This window comes from Callospermophilus lateralis, chromosome 5 (genome assembly GCF_048772815.1).
Source record: "Callospermophilus lateralis isolate mCalLat2 chromosome 5, mCalLat2.hap1, whole genome shotgun sequence".
Classification (NCBI taxonomy): Eukaryota; Metazoa; Chordata; class Mammalia; order Rodentia; family Sciuridae; genus Callospermophilus; species Callospermophilus lateralis.
In genome coordinates, this window is record NC_135309.1 from 146,924,150 (window position 1) to 146,947,408 (window position 23,259).

Here is a 23,259-nt window from a genome sequence, read left to right on the forward strand (position 1 = left end):
AATTATGAAGGAGATAAAATAGGCAGGAACTGGCTCTTGAAGAGAAGAAGAAAGGGAAAGGCAGAATTCAGAATGATGGTTTTTTTTTGGTTAGGCTGGCATCAACACAAATGGATACAGACAACAGAGATAGGAGAAGAAAACTGTTTGTGTGGAGAGAGGTAATAAATTCAGATTTCTCATGTGACTAAAGGTTATTTCCACTCAGGCAGGAAAGCTCAGCAGGAAGTAAAATCAAAATCTAACGTATATTATGGCGTTTTGGATTTAGATTTAGAGATGACACAGGGAGATTATGGCACACTGTGGTATAATAAAAAACATAAGTTTTGTATTTGTCCCTAGTTCCAGGCACAGACTTTGTTTATATATTTAGAATGTCCTATATATATCTATAGATAGATATAGATAGGTGTATATATATGTGTGTATATCTATAGGTAGATATGGATAGGTGAATATATATATGTGTGTGTATATATATGTTGTATGTATATATTAGGAGTGTCTTTTATTATTCAGAAGGAGCTCTTTTGATCAAACCTGAATTTATGCTAATGAGTGACTTCAGGATGGGGTCGGTTACCACACAAACCAACCTCATGGTTAGAGGGTTAAAACTATCAGCCCCCTATTCACCTATCCTACCCCTAGCTCTAGGGTAGGGTAGGGTAGAGACTGAGTTCAGTCACAGTGGCCATGTTTGTGATAAGTTATGCCTATGTCCTGAAACTTTAATAAAAATTCTGAAACAAACAACTAAAGGGGCTTCCAGGTGGGTAGACCCATGGTGTGCTAGGAAAGTGGCCCGCATAGAGAGGGCATGGGAACTCTGAGCTGTCCTCCTTGCTGCCCTAAACATTACATTTGGCATTTTCTAAGTTGAAGCCTTTATAAAAAGCATCATAATTTCAAGTAAGGTGCTTTCCCAAATTCTGTGAATTATTCTGGTGAATTTTGAAGGCAGGAGCAAAAGGGGGGCTGTCAAAGGAACCTGCGAATTTGTAAACAGCTTGGCAGCAATGGAGGTGTCCTGGGGACCTTGTTTACAACTGGTTTCTAAATGAAGCCCTCTTGTGAGACTGAGTCCCTCACCTGTGGTGATCAGTGCTAACTCCAGGTAGGTAGTCAGCAACGGATTGAATTGTAGCCTTCTTGGTTGGTCTCAGAGAATTGTTTGGAATGATACAACACACATCCACTGGAGTGTAATGAAGTCATTAAAAATAACATTGTAGGGCTGGGGTTGTTGCTAAGGGGTAGAGTGCTTGCTTAGCACTCATGAGGCACTGGGTTCGATCCTTAGCACCACATAAAAATCAAATAAAGGTTACTGTGTCCATCTACAACTAAAACAAATGCAAAAGAAAAAAAATAATATTTTAGCCAGGTGTGGTCACCCATGCCCGTAATCCCAGTGGCTCAGGAGGCTGAGGCAGGAGGATCTTGAGTTCAAAGCCAGCCTCAACAACTCAGGGATGCCCTAAGTAACTAAGTGAGACCCTGTCTCTAAATAAAATACACAAAAGAACTGGGGATATGGCTCAGTGATTAAGTGCCCCTGAGTAATTCAATCTCTGGTACCAAAAAATAAAAATAATATTGTACAAGAACATCTAGGGACATGGGGAAAATATTTACCTTAATACTAGTATGTAAATACAAGTTAATTGCACCTGCTTAGCATGTGGTAGGCCCCCTGTACAAAAAAAAACACACACACAAATGAAAAAATTGTTTCAATATGAGTGGGAAAGAACTATAGAGGGGTTAGGAAGTGCAAGACTGAAGCTGAGCAGGTCAGTTACAAGGCGGCTAAAAGGAGGCCTGATGCAAGGCAGAGCCTTGGAATGGTGATATCACTGTCAGGAAGATGCCAATTTAAAATTCGTACGTGTTAATAAGATAAAAGTAGAAAAGAAAGATGGGAGACTGTGTATGTATTTGAGCAACATCAAAAAAATGTAGAAGCTGAAGTAATGACTGAATGGCCCTATGAGCACAGGAGTGAACAAATGAATTGCTGAGAAGAAAGATGTAGGGAATACATGCATTCAAGGGGCAAGAAATAAACTGTCCAGTTTAAGAAAAACTAATAATTTATTATTTATAAGTGAATTCTTTTTCTTAACTGATTTCTCTATTTTTAAAGTACTCATATTTCTATGTTGAATTCCTTTCATGCTTTTTTACCTCATTTTTGAGATCCTAATTGATTACATGACCCTACAGCAGGGGTTGGAAATCTGTATAGAGCCAAATAGTAAATATTTTAGGGTCTGTGGGCTACATGGTCTCTGCGGCACCTATGCTATCCTGCTACAGCTAAAAGCAATAACAGACAAGGCATAAACTAATGGGCATGGCTATGCTCAATAAAACCTGATTACAAGAACAAGCTTAAGCATAGTCCAGATGTGGGCTTCAGGGCAAGATGCTCTATTGGATATCAACAAACACAATGCATCTTGTCAAAGACAACACAAAAAGAATTTATTCTCTTTTTTTATATTATATCTATTTCTAAAAAGCTGATTTTAACTCTAAACTTAAACATTATATTAATCATGCATATACATACCAAGAGGAATGCTGAAATCATCCAAAGGCTGAGAAACATGATGTTCCTGTTCCTAAATGAATTTCCAAGTACCAATTTATGATTAACTACAAGACACTTATTTTGGGAAAAAAAAAATATATAACTGTAAAATGTTAAATTCTTAAGTACAGGTTCAATTTTTATCATTCTAGGCATAATTACTTATTCTATCAAGTTATTTACTCTGTAAAAGTTAACTCTACAAATGAGTTCATGAAATTCACAAGCCAAGAAATTAAAAAACAGAATTACCAATTTAACACAAAGTTACTAAGTTACTGGTATGGTTTGGATCTGAAATATCTCCCAAAGTTCATGTGTTAGGCAATATAGCAATATTCAGAGGTGAAATGATTGGATCTTGAGGGATGTAATCTCATCAGTGGATTAATCCATTTGATGAATTCATAATTTGAATGGACTTCTGGGTGGTAACTATAGGCAGATGGGGTGTGACTGGAGGAAACAGGTCCCTGGGGGTATGCCCTTGAGGACTACATCTTTCTGTCTCCTCCCTTTGCTTTCTGGATACCATAAGTTGACCAGCTTTCCTCAAGACACCCTTACAATATGATGCTTGGTTAAACCTCATGCCCAGAGTAATGGAGCTGGCTAACCATAGACTGAAATCATGAGACAAAATAAACTTTTCAGGTATTTTCGTCACCACAAGGTATAGCTGACTAACACAGTATGTGCAATTATCCACTACAGATTAATTTCAATACTCTAATAGAATCCCAATCCTGTCAAAATCTTTCATGGACACAACAAACATTTTAATGAAGTGCCTCTAGACATGCTCCTGAGGACTATTATGGTTTAGATTTGGTGTCCCCAAAAAGCTTATGTGTGAGACAATGCAAGTTTTGGCGGAGAAATGATTGGGTTATAGCCTTAACCTATTCAGTGAATTAATCCCTGATGGGATTAACTGAGTGGTTAACTGGAGGTAAGTGGGGTGTGGCTAGAGAAAGGGGTTCATTGGTGGTGGGGCTATGGGGTACATATTGTGTATCTGGAGAGTGGAATCTCTCTCTTTGCTATCTGATCACTATGTCAGCTGCTTCCCTTTGCCATACTCTTCCACCATGGTGCTCAAGCCTCACCTTGAGCCCTTAGGAATGGAACCTGCCTTCTATGGACTAAGACTTTTGAAACCATAAGCCCTCAAATAAATTTTTCCTTCTCTACAATTGTGCTGGTTGGATCCTTTAGACAGACACAGCAGCGAAACAGCTGACTAAAACAAGGACTTACTGAAAAAGCATATCTTTAAAAAATCCACATGAATGAACTTCTGTTTATTTAATCTGTGGTTACCCAAGTAGCTAAACAGTCACCAAATTTTGAAAGAATGTTTACAAAGATCTGACTTACAGGTTACCTAATAATGTTTGTTTGGCCAGGGTTGTGGGTCAGTGGCAGAGTGCTTGCTTGGCATGTACAAGAAACTGGGTTCAATCCCCAGCAACACATTAACAATAATAATAATAATAATAATAATAATAAATAAACAAAGTTATAAAAAAATAAAATAAATCTATGTTTGGGAAACAATAGAGGCACCTCAAAGAGTGGTAAAATTCTAATAGGAAGACCCTAAATCACAAATCATATGCATTAAGATAACAGAGAAAAAAGCAAAGAATTATTTCAAGCATAAGAATGTCACAAAGGCCAGGTACTGTGGCATATGCCTGTAACCCCAGTGGCTTAGGAGGGTGAGGCAGAAGGATCACAAGTTCAAAACCAGCCTCAGCAACTTAGCAAGGCCCTAAGAAACTTGGGGAGACCCTATCTCTAAAATACAAAAAAGGGCCAGGGATGTACCTCAGTAGTTAAGTGTCCCTGAGTTCAATCTTCAGTACAAAAAAAATCACATAGGCAGATGCAGGGATCTGTGTACTGTATGATGAAGAGACTCCTAATCACAACCTGAAGCTTCCAGCACTACTAGACAAGCCACAAGAAACACCAAACTCTGTGAACATGCAAAATAGGGAAGTAGTTGTTCTATACTCTGAGTTTCATGGCAATTTCTGAGTCATCATTATTAATGAAGGAATCCTCTGGCCAGAAACTCACACTTGTTTTTGTCCTCAGTTTTTCGCATCTTTTTTCTTGCAGCTCTTTCTCAGTTCGTCTTTTCTGCCTGTTAAAAACAAACAGCATAAGTCAGGCGTGGGCAGTACATGCCAATAACCCTAGAGTCTCAGAAAGCTAAAGCAGGAAGATCTCAAGTTTGATGCCAGCCTCAGCAATTTAGCAAGGCCCTGCCTCAAAATAAAAAAGTAAAAGGACTGGGGATGTAGCTCAGTGGTGGAGTATGTGGTAGAGTGGCCCTGGGTTTAATCCCCATTAAAAAAAAAAAAAAAAAAAAGGTATAAAATGTACTTAGTTTTTTTGTTTGTATCATGCTATACAGAAATCGTTATTGAAATCATGTTAATAAATTATTTAATAGAATTTAATTTAATTAGTAAGACATACATTCTGCTAGATTATAGACACATATATAAACAAAAAAATAAAAAATATGTGGTATTTATTCCTAGTTCTTCTACTACTTAACTGACTATTCTTTGGTGGCCACAGGATCTCAGGATAGGCTTAAACCTTTTAATTAACTGTCAAAACTCTCTTTTCTGCAGATTTGAAACTAGTACTAGAGATCGTATCAGATATATTAATTTGCCTATCCTGATAATGCTAAGCACATTTAGTCACCTCAGTGAAATCCCAGTAAGGAGAAAAAGAGGTCCCAAAAACCTAAACAGAAGACTTATATTGAAGAGGGAAAACACAGAAAGGATAGAAGGAGTAAATCATTTCTGGAAAGAGCAATGGGAATAAATTTTACAGTCTGATAATGTGAAATTTTAGAAGTATTCTCTAGATTCAGTAAATCAATCAGTATGTGTCTTGAACATCCATTACAGGTAAAACACTAAGTGCTCTTCATTAGATATTACAGCCTTGTTTGTACATATACACCTTTTAGTGCCATGAAGCAATTACCTACCCTCCTGCTTACTACAAGAGTCTGTAGAATATAAGATCAATAACAATAAATACTGGCTCAAAGAATCAGATAGTACCTGGAACACTACATGATACCAAATATTTTGCTGCAAAAGACAAGCATCTTTTACTCATTGTGTTATAAAAACACGTAAAAGAATCCTCCAGCCTGTGAACAGTAGAAACAAATTCCCTAATAGAAAAAAAAAAAAAAATGATAAGGCTATCTCCCAATAGAGATATTTTCCTCATATAAGACACGTTAAAATACATGACACTTGCCAGGTGTGGTGGCACACTCCTGTAATCCCAGTGACTCAGGAGGCTGAGGCAGGAAGATCGCAAGTTCAAAGCCAGCCTCAGCAAACGTGAGGCACTAAGCAACTTAAAAACCCTGTTTCTCAATAAAATACAAAATAGGGCTGGGTATGTGGCTCACTGGTTGTGTGCCCCTGAGTTCAATCCCCAATTTAAAAAAAAAGAAATACATGACACATGGCAAGGAAACAGAATATGAAATTGTGTACTAAGCCAGGAGGTTGAACCAGAGGACTTCCATCTTTAAGACTACATGGATTACAACTGCATTCTTTGATCCATCAATAAATACTTGTAGTTTAAAAAAAAAGACTATATGGATTTATAAGTAATAACTTATTGATACATATCATCAAAAAAATTAGAACCTGCCTTTTTTTAATATTTATTTTTTAGTTGTAGATGGACACAATATATTTTATTTTATGTGGTGCTGAGGATTGAACCCAGGGCTTCACACGTGCTAGGCAAGCGCTCTACCCCTAAGCCACAACCCAGCCCAGAACTTGCCTTTTGTGACTGTTCTTTCCTTGTCTTATTCCAGATGGTTCTACTTTGATATTAAGAAGCTGAAGGCAACCAGAATCCCCTTGTTGCAATAAATGATGATGTGTTAGTTTCTGTTGGCTTTGTTTAAATGTAATGAGGTTTTCAAGTGGGATAAGCTGCGGTTTCTTACACTACAAGAAACAAAATAATGAAAGTTTATAAACTCAAATATACAATACGTTGACAAACTGAGGAAAAAATTTGTTTAATTAAACCAAAATATGCAAAAGACAGAAAAATTCAAATATAACAACTTGGTAAGCTAAGTACTCATATTTTGAAGAATTAAAGATTTTAGAATGGAAATTTTCAACTAGGTCTTTTTTTTTAAACACGTTAAGGATCAAATCCAACACTAAATTGCACGAGGTAGACAAGCACAATATCACTGAGCAATATATTACTGTATCAATATATCACTATATCTCTGGTCCTCAAAATTTCTACCTTTTATCTTGTTGTTGTTCTTTTTAGATATACATGACAGCAGAGTGTATTTTGACATATCATACACATATGTAGTATAATTTATTCTAATTAGGATCCCATTCTTTTGGTTATGCATGATGTGGAGTTACACTGGTTGTGTATTCATACATAAATATAGCAAAGTTACGTTTGATTCATTCTACTGTCTTTCCTATTCCCCTCTCCCTCCCTCCCCTTCATTCCCCTTTGTCTAATCCAATGAACTTCTAATCTTCCCCTCTACCCTCCCTTGTTATGAGTTAGCATCCACTTATCAAAGAGAGCATTCAGCCTTTGGTTTTTGGGGATTGGCTTATTTCACTTAGCATGATATTCACCAGTTACATCCATAATTTCATTTTTATTTATGACTAAGTAATATTCCATTGTGTATATATACAACATTTTCTTTACCCATTCATCTGTTGTATGGCACCTAGATTGGTTCCATAGCTTGGCTATTGTGAATTGAGCTACTATAAACATTGATGTGGCTGAAGACCTCTAGTTTAATTTTTAAAACAAGTTTGACAATCCCTAAATATGAGGGTTCATTATACTATTCTAATAAAATTTTTTTTAATTATTTTCAAAACGCCAACTTTTCCACTTCCTTAATTCTTCCTCCTTCTTTATATTTTGTTCAGAAGGAGGCATGGTAACTATTTTTTCTAAGGAACAGCCATTTTTCTTTCCAGTATCATCTTTAAATCTTAAAGCATGCAATAGAATGAATTTCTCCCTAAGATGGTACCACTCACGTACAAAATTAGAATCTAAACATTTTGTATTTCATAAATCAAAGGTAATATTTTAAAAGAGGATTTGGTGGGTTTACAAAGCTACCATTTAATTACATGCACAGCTACTGATAGAGCAGGGTTGACTTAACTTTAACCTATAACAGATTTGAAGAGAGTCATATCGCAATTGTTAGCAATCTTACTGGCTCATTCTTGCTCTCTACACATGCACACACCCACATGCAAACAAGAACACCTAATAATTATATTTTATTTTTTATTTCTTCTCTGAGAAGAAGTAACCATAAAAGATTCTATTAAATTCTGATATACTGATAAAGAAAAAATGCCTAATATCTCTAAAATACACTTATTATTTTAAACCTGAAATTTTTGTTATATGAAATTAAAATACGAAAAACCCAAAAGCATTATTTAGAGTTTTCACTGAACTTATAGAATTCATGTTACAAAATAATGTAGGATCCTGCCCTTGTATCACTACACAAAAATTAATTACCATATTTTCCGAAGACAAACATGACTGTAATAATGAGAGTTGTGGGTATTTTCTTTCTTCTGCTACAGTTCTAATATGTCTTGGGGGAACTGTAATTGATGCTCTTGTGGCTGATGAAAATATATAAGGAGACTTAAATTGCAGGTGCAACAATGGAAGTCCAAAGGAATTCTCAGGAGATATCTTAAGGGCCCCTTGCTTAGCATCAGAGAGTTTTTCTGGCTTTATTAATATTACAGAGTCCTGTTGAGATGTCAAGTTTTCTTCTCCAATATACTGACTGAAGTTCACTTTCATAGGAATGTCTGTAATTACAGTTTCTGCCCATTTCTTCTGCTCAGTTGCTTTGTTTATGGTTTCAGTACTGCAGTGGCTTGAGTTTGAGTGGGATCCTGAGGTAGTGGGTATTTTTCCCCGTGGTACAGGAGGCTGGAAGCCACTGGATAACCCCCAAGCCTCTCTTGGCTGGGCCAGAGGCCGAAAGGGAATGTGTGGTACTCTTTCTGCTTGTAAAGAAAGGGGCTTGAATTCATGTTTATGCTCAAACTGAAGCAAAGGAAAGCCAGAATCAGGACTGGACGTTTTGACAGGTGGGATAAGTCTAGGTGTCTTCCAGACATTAGAAGGCGTGGACAAAAGATGGAAAGGAGTATTTCCAGCAGGAGTTAGAGAAAATGAAGGGGGTGCTAAGCTTTGAGATGCTGGGGTTAGTCCTATCTTCTGAGATTGGCCATCTACTTGACATGAAGATACACTCCCATGGGGAACATTCTGGAAAGGAAAAAAAAAAGATATAATGTAAGTTTAGAATATTACAAACTCCATATTTTGTAAATGATTTTAAACATATTTTGAGGGGTGGAATGTTAAGAAAATTATTAAAAAATTAATTTGCTCAGGGGGCTGATGTTGACTGGAAGGGTCCAGAAGTACTGTGATGGTGCTCCTGGAGAGCCAGCAGTTCCTCGGGGAGCTGCCTAGGCTCTTCCAGAAGTGTCAGCTGTCCGCAGCACGTACATCACCTTGAAGAAGTATGATGGTAGAACTAAACCTACACTGAGGAAGGGTTCTGTGGAGGGTGTTGAGCCCTCAGACAAGAAGTGTCTATTGAGAGCAATGGATGGGAAAAAGAAGATCATCACAGTGGTGAGCTCCAAAGAAGTGAGTAAGTTTCAGATGGCTTATTCAAACCTACTGGAGCTAACATGGAAGGGCTGAAGAAGAGATAAAAAGAGCAAGAGTAAGAAGAGCAAAGCAGCACAGTGAAGAGCACTGGATTCTCTGCTTTTACCAAACAACTGAATTGCTATATTTCCCTTTTGTTTATAGTTTTGCTCATAAATCTAGGTTTCTAGTTTCCCCATTAACCATTTCCATGTGATATTAGGGTCATTTTGAAGAGAAGAAAGGTTGCAGTGTTTACAAGGTAGTTGTGGTAAGAAACCAGTTTATTTCAGATCTGTGATGCCTGGTTGTAAATTCCTAAATTAGTTTTTAAAAGTCTCTGTAGTCATTGTTGTGAAGAGCCATGTATCATTAAACACCTGCTTATCAGTAAAAAAAAAAAAAAAAAAAAAAAAAAAAAAAAATATTTATTTGCTCAAATACCAAAAGAACAATGATCAGACTACTAGGACATTAATGATATTTTTATTGGCATTACCTGAAGATTTCCATTATTATTCTGATCAGAATGGATAATTTCTTCATGGCCATGTGAGTTATTCTTGCCAGGCTCCCTGGTGTACTCTCCCATGGATTGTGGTTTAATGAAAATTTTCTGACTAAGATTCCTACTTCTGTTGACTTCAACATCATCACTCCCTCCTGTAGGGTTTGAAACCTGGCTTGTTCCCAAACGTTCAATCTGAGCCTGCTGTAGAAGTTGATGCACATCTGGGAGGTTAGCAAAAGATGATCCTACTATTTGCATTAAACTAATGAAGTTGATCTGTTGCAGCTACAACAAAACAGAATTAAAGAGATAGCTTAAAACATAATGAAAAGAATCTAAGGAATCAACAATAACCACCTGAATATTCTTTGTCACACTTTTGCCTTGGCATCTGTCAAGACTCATAAATGCAGACTGGGAGGCAGGGCCAGGAGAGATTTTTTTTTTTTTTAAAAAGGGTACAAAAAAGTACGGGAACATAAACACTAAATCACCAATGAAACCTGAGACTATGCATAAACCTATGAACCAGTTCACAAACCCATCCAGGGTTCACAAAGGAGTGGTTCAATGGAGGAGGGTGAGAATAAAGAAGGATTCCTAGAATGGGTGTGTTTTGAACAAGTTTTCAAGAAAGAAAACAGCAGAGAGCAGCACACCAGTGAGAAATTCATTTCTGGAAGTTTATTAACTTTAAACCATATACAATCATTTGTAGATCTACTTACTTTTGGAGAGATATGCTCACCTGAACTAATTTAAACATTTCATCTTGGAGCATTTGTCTAACGGAATCTGAAGAATCTGGTAATTGAGCCCTGTGTTCACTTCTCTGAGTCGTCCCAGGTGATGGAACAGGTGTTTCTGAAGCAACATTGACTCCAGTTGATACCAGGGGCAGAAATGAAGGAGATTTACCTTTAAATGCAGAAATCTGTACACTATATGGAAACATTTAAATTTTTAAAAATGCAAATTAATTAAAAAAATCTGTAACATCAATATTTAGATTCCACTTTTTTTTTTTTTCAAATTTAGGGGTTATTTTGGCAGTTTTTAGGATCTCTGCAGTACCCATCATTTTTCATCTAAATGCCTGTATCAGGGACATGTACTGTCACAGTCAACGATGGTCCACCCCAATGCTGCTACAGCACAGGAAAGTCCAGCATAGGTCCATGCAGGTATCTGAGTTTGAGACATATGATCATTCTGATTAACTATACAGACTTCATAATTTGGCTTAGAAATAAGATTTTTGACTAAAATTAATGATTCAGATTAAAGAAAACTAAGGAAAGAATAGGTTAAAAAATGTTTGATTCTGGGATCAACAAAGCAAGCAGCTGTTGATCACCATTCAATATGAAACAACAGTGTGGTGAACATTTCCAAATAAATCAGTTCCCATTTAAAACAAACTCTAACAATTACAACTCTGGACAGGGAACACCTGGAATGTAGCTATTGAATCATCACTTTAAAAACCCTCTTGTTCCCCATGATGGGGAGAATTACAACCTCTAGGACAGGAGTTCCCTGTGTTTCTCCTTTGCTAGCAAAGCAATAAAACTTCTTTTTTCCTTTTTCTAAATAAATAAACACTAATAAAAACATTTATTTAAAAATAAAATTAAATAACAAATCTAGTTCTTTGGTTTTGTTATTTATTTATTTGGTACTGGGGATTGAACCCTGTGGCACTCTACCACTGAGCCACAACCCCCAACACTTTTTTTTTTTTTTTATTTTGAGTCAGTGTCTTGCTGAGTTACTCAGGGCTTCACTAAGTTGATGTGGCTGGCCTTGAAATTATGATCTTCCTGCCTCAGCCTCCCCAGCTACTAGGATTACAGGTTTAAACCACTGCATCCAGCAATTTTTTGTTTTTTTAAATAAAATGATTGTTGGGGACCAATTCCTTAAAAATAGCAAGTAGCCAATGTTTTCTAAGCAAATAAATTTCATAAACTAAAGGAACAGATATTTCTATTCAAATAAATTAGTCACTGTTTCCAAAAAGAAAACAACATACTAAAATGCACTTAGATTTATTTGGGTTTACAGTCAATCCCTTTCAGCTAATATCTGCCTCTTATTGAGCATCTAATATGCTCAGTAACAAAACTTTTTTTTATATGGAACATTAATTTTCTTTATATGGAACATTTTTTTTAATATGGAACATTCACGAAAAATAACCATCATGACATACATGACTATTTTTAAAAAACTACTGGGCTTTGTTTTCAACAACTAACAAGAAGACCAATTCTAATTATGTAAAAACTTTGTAAAGTAAAGCCATGTTGTTTTCCTCCTAACTATACACGATTTCTAAACAGAAAGCACTCTGTTCATCAAAAGAGAATTAAAAGTATTTCAAATGATATTAGAAATCAGAAGCTGAAAATAGCAACAATTACATCTTTCAATAATATATCCACTACTTTTTTTCTGGGAAAAAAGTATCCCTGTATGTCCTTAACAACAGGTAAAGAAAAAATCTTTGAATAATTAACTAAGACGTCAAAAATTTGTGCTATGTTACTCTTTCAATATTGCATGGTGTGTTCATTTATTATTTTCATAGTTTTAGCCAACATTTAGCAGTTATTTCAAACTGGTACAGTAGGCATCAATTCATTCTCTTACTTGTACAACATGATCATTTTTAAAGTAGTAGACAAAAATTCTTACCTAGAAATTTCTGAATTTGTATCTAAACAAGACGTGTGAGAAACAGCATGTTCAGGATTTGAAAAGGCTTCAGTCATACTATAAATAAAAATTAATAAGTGATTAGGAAGGAAGATATTGTTTACATTATCTAAGATACAGGTGATCTAATGATTAGCCATCTAAGAGTCTAAACATCCTTTAACACTCTGTAATGTTTGGCTCATAATCATAATCTATTTACATCTGTCTCCATAGCGATTAGAAATAGATTCAAACAAAAGCAAAAAAATATTTCTATATGACTTAACTTAAACAATATTGATTGCTCAGCAACAAAAACAACAGAACCTAAAATGAGGGACATGAGGTTGGCTGGGACCCAAATTTCTCTTATGGAACAGGTAAACACTTTGCTTAAGAACACTGAAGAAATTGTGGTTGGGGTTGTGGCTCAGTGGTAGCGTGCATGAGGCATTAGGTTCAATCCTCAGCACCACATAAATGTAAAATAAATATCTTAAAAAAAAAAGAAATTGTTGTCATGTATGAAACCGTAAAGACTAGTTTTTACAAATAGATGTATCTCATAAAGGCACGTCACATTAAATGTATAATTTGGGGGGCTGGAGGCAGAGGTCAGTGGTAAAGCATGTGCAAGGCCTTGAGTATCGAACCCACCCCTAAGGGGGGAAAAAAATCTTTTTGTCAATTTTTCACAGTAGAACTAAACAAAATTTGTATACTAAAAAAAGAAAATCTAATTATGTTGCCTCTCATATTCAAGGTAATCCTAAAATTCTAACACTCATTTCTACAACTGCCCTCAGCTCTTTCTGAAAGAGTAACATGCCAGCCAGCAGAGCATGTGCTCCTTATAGCTCTACTGCAGGGCCAATGGGGAAAGATCATGCGTAATCATGATGCATAAGGGCTCTTTGATTCCATAAACATGGAAAGGTGGTTCGCTAATTGGCAGATGAACATACACTGTTCTATTTACAGTTATATTTTATTTTGATAAGACTGATAGTGATAGAGAAGAAAAGGTATTTTCGATATTATTATTTATTCCACTCTAGCACAACTTGAAAATGTAACATTTACCAAAAATCATTGTTTACTCTAGCTATAAACTGAAGTTACCAATTTCATTAGAAATATAATAACACCATAAAATACGTAGTACAACTTCAGAGGAAAAAAAAAAAAAAAGCTGCAGCTTCACTGAGTTAAAGAAGCCAGTGAAGTCATTTCATACTATCTTCCCCTTACCCTTTCTGTTCAACTGATTTTTCTTTCATATTTGCCTCCCATGGTTCTTCCCTTGGACACAAAATCTCTTCTGTCAGATGCTGTAAAAATAGTACCCAAAATGAAAAGAGGTAAAACAAATTGGAATTTCCTGGGATGGGTATTTTGAGTTTCACATTAGCTACTTGCCCAGAGTAACCAACAGTTAAAAAGCAAGGGAAAATCAAATACTAACATGTACTCCCAGGACTGCTCTGACCAGATCCTTAGACCATATGAACTGCCTTTGGCTATCATTCTGAGCTACTGAGCATATTCAGGTACAAAGACATGATAATGTGAGTAGACTAACACAATATAAGTTACATACACTCCTCACTGCATGATTATTAATTAATCTGTGAAAACAACTACAAAATCAAAAAAGACCACTCTTTTCTAAAAGAATTGTTACATTAATTGGAAAACTCTATCTTCCACCTAGATGTTCAATGTATACAGAATTTTGAGAAAACAAATTAATATAGAAAGTGCATATAGTATTAAAAACTACATCCTATACTGAATTATACTTCATAAATTACAAACATTTTCACCACTCTTGATTAATTTGCTGAAGCAGTTTATGAAAAGAGAGTCATTGCCTAAAATTATTGGACATGTACTAGTAAAATTTTAGTGAAAGAAAAATTCTGCAAGGCATGGCTCTATTCTTAGCTCAATAGTGCAGATGTAAAAGATAATAGCTTTGCTTTGATATATTTTGTAATAGTGGATAAAAACCCTTAGATATAATTTAAGCTCTAGACAGAAGTTAGATCATTTTATCCACTATTGATTTACCTCTTCCAATTGCTGTGGTAAAGCTGGCATGTAAATGGCAATATTGGGACTTTTGAGACCTCCAACAGATTCTTCTAGAAGAAAATTAAAGGAAAAGAAAATTTGCCTTTTGAAAAATAATCGTTTGACTTATTTAAGGGTTTCAGGAATATTACAGGAAACATTTTCTACCTTATCAAAATATTTTTTAAAAAACACTTAGACTTGGGCTGGGGATGTGGCTCAAGCGGCAGCGCGCTCACCTCGCATGCATGCGGCCCAGGTTGGATGGTCGGCACCACATACAAAGATGTTGTGTCCGCCGAAAACTAAAAAATAAACATTAAAAATTCTCTCTCTCTCTTAAAAAAAAAAAATACACTTAGACTCTTCATCAGGTAAATCCCTGATGAGTCCTAGGAGAGCTCCTTTCCATATGTAAAGCTCTCAGAGTTTCTGCTTTGATGACATCTGTTTCATGGGGTCAGTTCACAGGACTTAAGAGGCCTGTCATTATTAAACAGGTAGGACAAGAGGCCCAAAAATTGTAAAAGCTACTAACAAAAAAATGCCTTATGTGTTTTTGGTTTTATTAAAAACCTAAGGTTACAAATATACTCAACATTTCATAAAGAACATTCTCTTTATATTTCTGGGCTATTGTAAACATACTGACTTAGATATAAAACTACAATTTCAGGTATCACCTATTAATTTCAAATTAATAAAGTGAAAGAAAATGATGATCTAACTGACCTTCACAGTTTGACATATGCATATCCATTTCATCCTGTGTAAATGTTTCTACTTCTAAAAGATTCTCACTGGTATCTATAAATTCTTTTTCAGAATTATGACTGATGGAAATAATCTCATCATTGACTTCTTTTACTTTAGAATTTTCTGCTTCAGTCAGCTTTCCACTGAAAAAAATGCAGCAACTAAAGTTACAACTCATTCTTGGGGACAAAGAGCATGCTTCAACTTGACTCCATGCTTCTTTAAACAACTATAAACTTCATTTTCATCTTTATTGAGTCTTTTTTTCTAATTTTTACATTTCTGGTACACAGCTCAGCAAAAAATTGATCAACAAATGGCTGAATATTCTAGTTTTCATTTACTCAAAAGACTAGAATAATTTCAACTTTTGGTACTAGTGATTGAACTCAGGGGCACTCAACCACTGAGCCACATCCCTAGCCCTATTTTCATAATTATTATTTAGAGACAGGGTCTCACTGAGTTGCTTAGAACCTCGTAATTGCTGAGGCTGGCTTTGAACTCTCAATCCTCCTGTCTTAGCCTCCCAAGCCACTAAATTACAGGTATGTGACATTGTACTCTGCAAACCTTTTCCCAGGTACTTTGTTACAGGAAGCTAACACAGTATTCAGATATATTATTATTATTTCATATAAAAAAACTTGATAATTGGATTAATTCAACTCCCTCTGAATGGTCAATAAACTAATAACTGGATCTGTCAAGATGAATTAGCTCCTCTCTAAAAAAGCCAGACCAACAGGGATAAAACATAATTTGCAATTAACTGTTGAAGTATATCAGAAAGCTCATTTCTATTCTTCTAGTTCAAAGAAAATGCTCATTTCTTTAACTTTTAAGGGTTCAATTCCTCCCTTTAAGCCCCAAACTAACAAACCAGTCAACCTCTAATAAAAAGAAGAGCACAAGGAGCAACTTACTTCAAGATACTTTGACAGAATTCATTCTGATCATCTCTTTCCTCAGTTCCACCTTGAGTTGCTACTACAGCTAAACAGCCAGCATCAGTTTTGCTCCTCCTCCTCTCCATACTGCATCCAATCTGAGACTCAGTATGATTCTCTAGCTCCTGAAACAAACCATTTATAGCATTTTGTTTTCATTAGTGATCCCTTAATTTTTATATTTAAATTATTCATACTTTCTATAAACTTCTCCTGATCAATTTTCTTATTCATTTATCAAGTATTTATTGCAGTTTTACAACTCAATATTTGTTATTGAAGTAATGACCAAGTCTTTATTCCACCTGGAAAAAGCACACATGACTTCCTTCATAGTATACCAAAGAAATAAACTTCGAAATTCTTAAAGTGTATCCTAATTATTTTCAGGTCACCAAACAATGGCAAAGAAAATTGAATACTCTAGTTTCACTTTCTTTGCAATTATAAAGACATTTAGCTAGGTGTTGTGGTAAACACCTGTAATCCTGTAATCCAGTCTCAGCAACTTATACCCTGTCCCAAAACAAAATACAAAAAAGGACTGGGGATGGAGCTAAGTGGTAAAGTACCCCTGGATTCAATTTCCCAGTAGCAGAATGAATGAATGAATGGCAGACTATTTTAAAAAAATAAAGACATTCAATAGTTATGACCCAGTGGCCAGGAGTGGTGGTACATGCCCATAATCCCACAAGTTTGGGAGGCTGAGGAAGAAAGATTTTGAGTTCAAAGCCAGCCTCAGCCTTAACAACTAAGCAAGACTCTGTTTCTAAATAAAACATAAAGTAGGGCTGGGGATGTGGCTCAGTGTTTAAGCACCCCTGGGTTCAATCCCAGGAACCAAAAAAAAGACACATTGCACGAAAATACAGGCACCTAGGAATTTATGCATATATTAACTAGAAAACGCAAGTTTCAAAGATAACACATAATCATAGCACCAAATAATTAAATTGTGTACCTTAGGAGAACAACTGAACTCAAAAACAAAAATAAAAAGAAGGAGAGAAAACACCCATATAAACAAAAAATAATACAAATTCTCGGTGATTGCATGGATCTGGGGAGTTTCTACAGAAACTATCTTATACAGTTGACTTCCTTACCCTTAAACCAGAATAAACTAATTTAGAATGAAGGCATTTGCTACTGACCAGAGAAAACAAAGAATAGCACTTCTTTACTGACAAAACACCTACCTTTCCAGGTGAGGTTCTTCGCACTCTTCTGGCCTGAGACTACAAATAAAAAGATTCCCTGTTGCATTTAATGAAGCATCAATAATAATAAATGGGTCAATACCTAGTCCTTCATCTGAACCAAAGTCTGACACTTAAAAGAGAAATAATATAAATGTTATGGCATTTGTAATATCACTTAAAGTTATTCATCTTTTTTTATTTTTCACAAACACATACACTTCAAAACCTACAGCCTCCAGAAAGCACTTGCACCCTCACCACCACCATTATCATTATTGTAGTGCTGAGGATGGAACCCAGGGCCTCACACATGCTAGGCAAGTGTGAGTTACACCCCCAAACACCAATTATGATTAAGAATTAAAAGAATTACTGGTAGTTGGGGCTGGGGTTGTGGCTCAGAGGTAGAGTGCTCACCTACCATGCATGGGGCACTGGGTTTGATCCTCAGCACCACATAACAATTAAAAAAATGAAGATGTTGTGTCCACCTATAACTAAAAAATAAATATATTTTTAAAAATTACTGGAAGAAAAAAATTGAGTGATAAAGAATATAATCAGGAGCTAGGATTGTGTCTCAATGGCAAAGCACTTGCCTAGCATATGTGAGGCACTGGTTTCGATTTGCAAGCACCACATGTAAATAAACAAATAAAATAAAGGTCCATCAATGTCTTAAAAAAATAAAGAATATAATCAACATTACTATTAATTTCCCATTAATTACTGATTCTTTAATAAAGAGGAAAATATACAGTTTTAATAAAAAATTACAGTTCTTATTTCTAATAAACAGTTGACTTCCTTACCTTAATAATGGCATTTTTTGCCTTAGATGTAGAAAAATAATAGGGTTGCTCCAAAAGCCATAATGAGGTAAGAATGGCAGCTGCAGAAGTCTTCACACGAATTACTGGACTGTACTCACAGGGTGACCGAGAGATACCAGAATCACAGAGCAATCTTCGATCAGACCACCTTATCATCCACTCCAACAGTCTTCCTATACTGCCAAATGCATTCTTTACTGTCAAAGGGAGATCTTCCTGAGGGTTAATATCATTGCACTGAACTGCTTTGAAACTGTGTCTTCTAGTTATAGTGGTCTTGGAAGACCAAAAACTATGGTTTGATGGTCTCTGATTCAGAGGTTTCTCTCGATTACCATCTTGAATTCTGTAAATTGACTTTTTTTTTAAACCAAACAATCCACTCTTTCCTTCATCTTTACTGACTTCACGCAAAGGGTTCTCTAAAAAAGGTCTCATCCCATGACTAACAAGTTCTGAAGTCGAAAGTGCATGGTTTTCTAAAGTTATGGCATATCCATCACTTACAGAGGATGCTTTTCCAGATTCAGGTGACTCAGGAGCAACAACAAAGCAAGAGCCAGCTCTAAACACATTCTGGCTTTTAGTTTTGCCCTGACGTCGTTTTAATGTTGTATGTACATCAAAAAGTAAAGAATTAAGCTCATGTTCTCTAAGTTGTACAGAAAAGCTGGTTAAAAATGGAATGCCAGGATCTCTGGAACTGAGCAGGTCTCTTTCAAGAACGTAACTCAAGAAAAGATCAAGGAATTTAATATATTCATCATCATCACGTTCAAATTCCCAAATACCTATTACAGGAAGTGTACTTTGTGATAGCTTTTCATGATCTTCTTTCCTTTTAGGGTTTTTGCTCTGATTACACATTTTCTTTCTATCACTGGGCTTATGAATCAGTGTTAATTCCATGTTATTTGGGGAGTTTCTACAGAAAAAAAAATTGAAAAAGACATAATTAATGATCACTGAATTACTAAAACTGATCTCAGAATTGACATACAAAATATCTGTACTGATTAAATCATGCAACATTTTTGTGCCTCAATTACTGTTTCAAATGTGGAAGGAGACTAAAATGATCTCTAAAAAGTGGAACATTCTATAGGCTCAACAAATACAACACACTAATATCAGAGGGAAATCTTGTGTTAAAAGATATTAAAATATATTGACAGAAATTTAACTATAAAAAACAAGAATACTTTTTCTGGGTGTAAAATATGGTCCTCTAAATTTTATCCAGAATTTAAGAATACAAAATCAATAAAAACCACAAGTTCTTTCTTGTGGCTGCTCCTTTCAGCCCCCTTACACATACTATGTGCAAAAGCGAGACTGCTCTTTTTTATTTTACCACAGAAAAGTTGGGAACTTTTTCTAAACACTTCCAGCTGCCATGAAACCCATTAGGCAAGCACCTTAGCTGCCAACAATAATTACTGTAAAATTTCTTTTTCAACACTGTCCTTAGGGCAGAACAGATACTTAAGATCTCTTGATGAGGTTAAAAATAACACACTTTTTCTGAGAATACACAGTAAGCAGCTTTTAGGGGATGCCTGTGCTAACATTTAATGATAACTGTTTTGTGAAACAAGCACATCATTTAAAATGCCATTAGATACAGTTTAAGCACACATTTGGAGTAGATGTAATAATTTCACTTAAGCAAAATTATTGTTGATTTATAGTCTTTAAGTCACGAGGAAAAAAAACTGTACTGCAGTTACTAGAAACATAAAAGAAAAATTGGCTTAAATCACAGTGACATGGGTTTAGATAATAAAAGCAAGAATTTCCCAACAATTGATGAATAAGTTTCAAAAATAAATATGCAAAATCTCAAAGTGTGAAATATGATATATCAAGAACTGTGTAATGTTTTGAACAACCTACAATAAAAATTAATTTAAAAAATAAATAAATAAATAAATATGCAAAATCAAAGCAGATCCATAGAGGAAAGGGATCGGGGTATGGTAGGAGAGGAGGGTAGAGGGGAGGATTGGGGTAAGTGTTGGGGAGTGATATTGGCCAAATTTTATACTGTTAAATTGTGTGCATGCATACCCACAAAACCCATCATTATGTACAAGTACAATATACCAATAAAAAAAAAGTGGAAGGAAAAAAAAATGAATATTCAAGTACTACCATGGAAACCCTTAAAAATAATATGGTTAACCCAATCACAGTGTTAAGGGTTGGGTATCCCTTATGCAAAATGGCACCAGAAGTGCTTTGAATTTTTTTTTTTTTAAATTATTTTCCAAAGGAATTGAATGGTTACTAAGAAATCTTAGTTGTACCGTTGACAGAAAGGTATCCTAGTATTTTCTTCAGCCAACAAAGCTTCAGAAAATGTATCGGCTGTGTCTCCTTCACTATGGATCATAGAATTTCCCAGTTCTGTGAGGGTGCTTCTGCTCAGGCTAGTCCCCAGAGAAAACCTATCCAAACCCACAGTCTCATCTGGTTTTTCTTCTTCACTTGGTTCCCATACATTCATCTCAAAAGAACCTATATTTCTCCGCACACGTTTTAGAGCTTTTACCCTCACTTTATGGATAGAATGCATGACAACAGACATCATTTCCTCAGTCTGGGGACCTAGAAAGAAAAGAAGAAAGGGGCTTGTGGTTCATTAAATTATTTCAACACGATATATGGAAACCCAATTCTGGTCCCTTTTGGGGACATGAAACCTAAATAACAGCTAAGGTTTATTTCCATATTCTTACAGATTATGTTTTCTTCAGTATTCATTGGAAAGTCTATTTCAAAACTCAAATCAATAATTATTAAAAAAAAATATTATTTTCTATTTCCATAGAGTGGAGAATAAGAGAAAATGAGTATAATTTTATCCAAAATAATAAGGACACCTTTCGTACTGCAAGTAGTGAAAAATAATTGAAAGGAAAGTTTTTCAAAGCTACCTGTAGAAATTTTTTTAGAAAAAAACTTAAGCATTTTTATTAATATATAAATAGGACATTTTAGAAGATAGCAAAATATATATTAAAAATACAAATCACAAAAGCAAGTTTGTAAATGTAATAATGTATGATCACAGGACAGTATGTAAGATCATGAGACAATAATGTATGATCACAGGACATAACTAGACTTGATGATTGTAGTTCTAAAAAATGACAGCTGGGGCTGGAGTTGTGGCTCAGTGATAAAGTGCTCGCCTAGCACGTGTGAGGCCCTGGGTTCAATCCTCAGCACCACATAAAAATAAACAAACAAAATGAAGGTATTGTGTTAAGTTACAAAGAAAAAATAAATATTAAAAAAAATGACAGTAATATGAATTCTTTAAAAATTTCCAGCTGGAGTGTACAGATTTAATGCAATTCCAATCAAAATCCCAGTGGCATTCCTCATAGAAAAAGTAGTCATGAAATTCATCTGGAAAAATAAGAGACCCAGAATAGCTAAAGCAATCCTTAGCAGGAAGAATGAAGCAGTGACATCACCATACCAGACCTTAAACTATACTATAGAGCAATAGTAACAAAAACAGCATGGTATTGGCACCAAAACAGACTGGTAGACCAATGGTACAGAATAGAGGACACAGAGACTAACCCAGAAAATTACAATTATCTTATATTAGACAAAGGCACCAAAAACATGCATTAGAGAAAAGATAGCTTCTTTAATAAATGGTACTGGGAAAATTGGAAATCCATATGCAACAAAATGAAATTAAATCCCTATCTCTCACCAGCACAAAATTCAACTCAAAATGGATCAAGGACCTAGGAATAAAAACAGAAACTTTGCATCTAATAGAAGAAAAAGTAGGCCCTAATCTTTGTCATGTGGGATTAGGCCCCAATTTCCTTAATAAGACTCCTTTGGCATAAGAATTAAAATAAAGAATCAATAAATGGGATGGAATCAAACTAAAAAGTTTTCTCTCAGCAAAAGAAACAATCTGTGAGGTGAATAAAAGCCTACATCTTGGGAGAAATTTTTACCCCTCCCACATCAGATAGGGCACTAATCTCTAGGGTATATAAAGAACTCAAAAAGCTAAGCACCGAGAAAACAAATAACCCAATCAACAAATGGGCCAAAGACCTGAACATACACTTCACAGAAGAGGATATACAATCAATCAACAAATACATGGAAAAATGTTCATCATCACTAGCAATTAGAGAAATGCAAATCAAAACTACTCTAAGATTTCATTTCACTCCAGTCAGAATGGCAGCTATTATGAAGACAAACAACAATAAGTGTTGGCAAGGATATGGGGGAAAAGGTACACTCATCCATTGCTGTAAAACAGTATGAAGATTCCTTGGAAAATTGGGAATGGAACCACCATTTGACTCAGCTCTCCCTCTCCTTGGTCTATACCCAAAGGACTTAAAAACAGCATACTACAGGGACATAGTCACATCAAGGTTTATAGAAGCACAATTCACAATAGCTAAATTGTAGAACCAACCTAGATGCCTTTCTATAGATGAATCAATAAAAAAAAAGTGGCATTTATACACAATGGAATATTACTTAGCAATAAAAAATAAATAAAATCATGGCGCAGGCAAATGGTGGAGTTGGAAGAGATAATGCTACGTGAAGTTAGCCAATCCCAAAAATGCAAATGCTGAATGTTTTCTCTGATCCAAGGAGGCTGATTCATAGTAGGGTAGGGAGGGGAAACATGGGAGGAATAGATAAACTCTAGATAGAGCAGAGGGGCGGGAGGGGAAGGAGAAAGGTTAGAAATAATGATAGAATGTGATGGTCATCATTATCCAAAGTATATGTATAAAAACACAAATTGGTGTGAATATACTTTGTATACAAC

The 23,259-nt window shown here is 35.4% G+C and overlaps 1 protein-coding gene and 1 pseudogene across 1 annotated transcript in view; one reads left to right on the forward strand and one right to left on the reverse strand.

The window, feature by feature from the left end:
- The window catches only part of Cplane1 (ciliogenesis and planar polarity effector complex subunit 1), a 133,526-nt gene that overhangs the window by 65,621 nt on the left and 44,646 nt on the right, over positions 1 to 23,259 (reverse strand). The window contains exons 27-39 of the mRNA XM_076857385.2: positions 20,732 to 21,032; positions 18,402 to 19,347; positions 16,361 to 16,509; positions 15,411 to 15,577; positions 14,676 to 14,749; positions 13,854 to 13,933; positions 12,600 to 12,677; positions 10,648 to 10,840; positions 9,888 to 10,184; positions 8,225 to 8,995; positions 6,451 to 6,624; positions 4,625 to 4,753; positions 2,582 to 2,633 (exon numbers count right to left, since the gene is read on the reverse strand). Coding sequence (XP_076713500.2) covers positions 2,582 to 2,633; positions 4,625 to 4,753; positions 6,451 to 6,624; positions 8,225 to 8,995; positions 9,888 to 10,184; positions 10,648 to 10,840; positions 12,600 to 12,677; positions 13,854 to 13,933; positions 14,676 to 14,749; positions 15,411 to 15,577; positions 16,361 to 16,509; positions 18,402 to 19,347; positions 20,732 to 21,032 — 3,411 coding nt within the window. The remainder of the gene's footprint in view (positions 1 to 2,581; positions 2,634 to 4,624; positions 4,754 to 6,450; positions 6,625 to 8,224; positions 8,996 to 9,887; positions 10,185 to 10,647; positions 10,841 to 12,599; positions 12,678 to 13,853; positions 13,934 to 14,675; positions 14,750 to 15,410; positions 15,578 to 16,360; positions 16,510 to 18,401; positions 19,348 to 20,731; positions 21,033 to 23,259) is intronic.
- Positions 9,162 to 9,490, forward strand: LOC143400103 (signal recognition particle 14 kDa protein pseudogene; annotated as a pseudogene).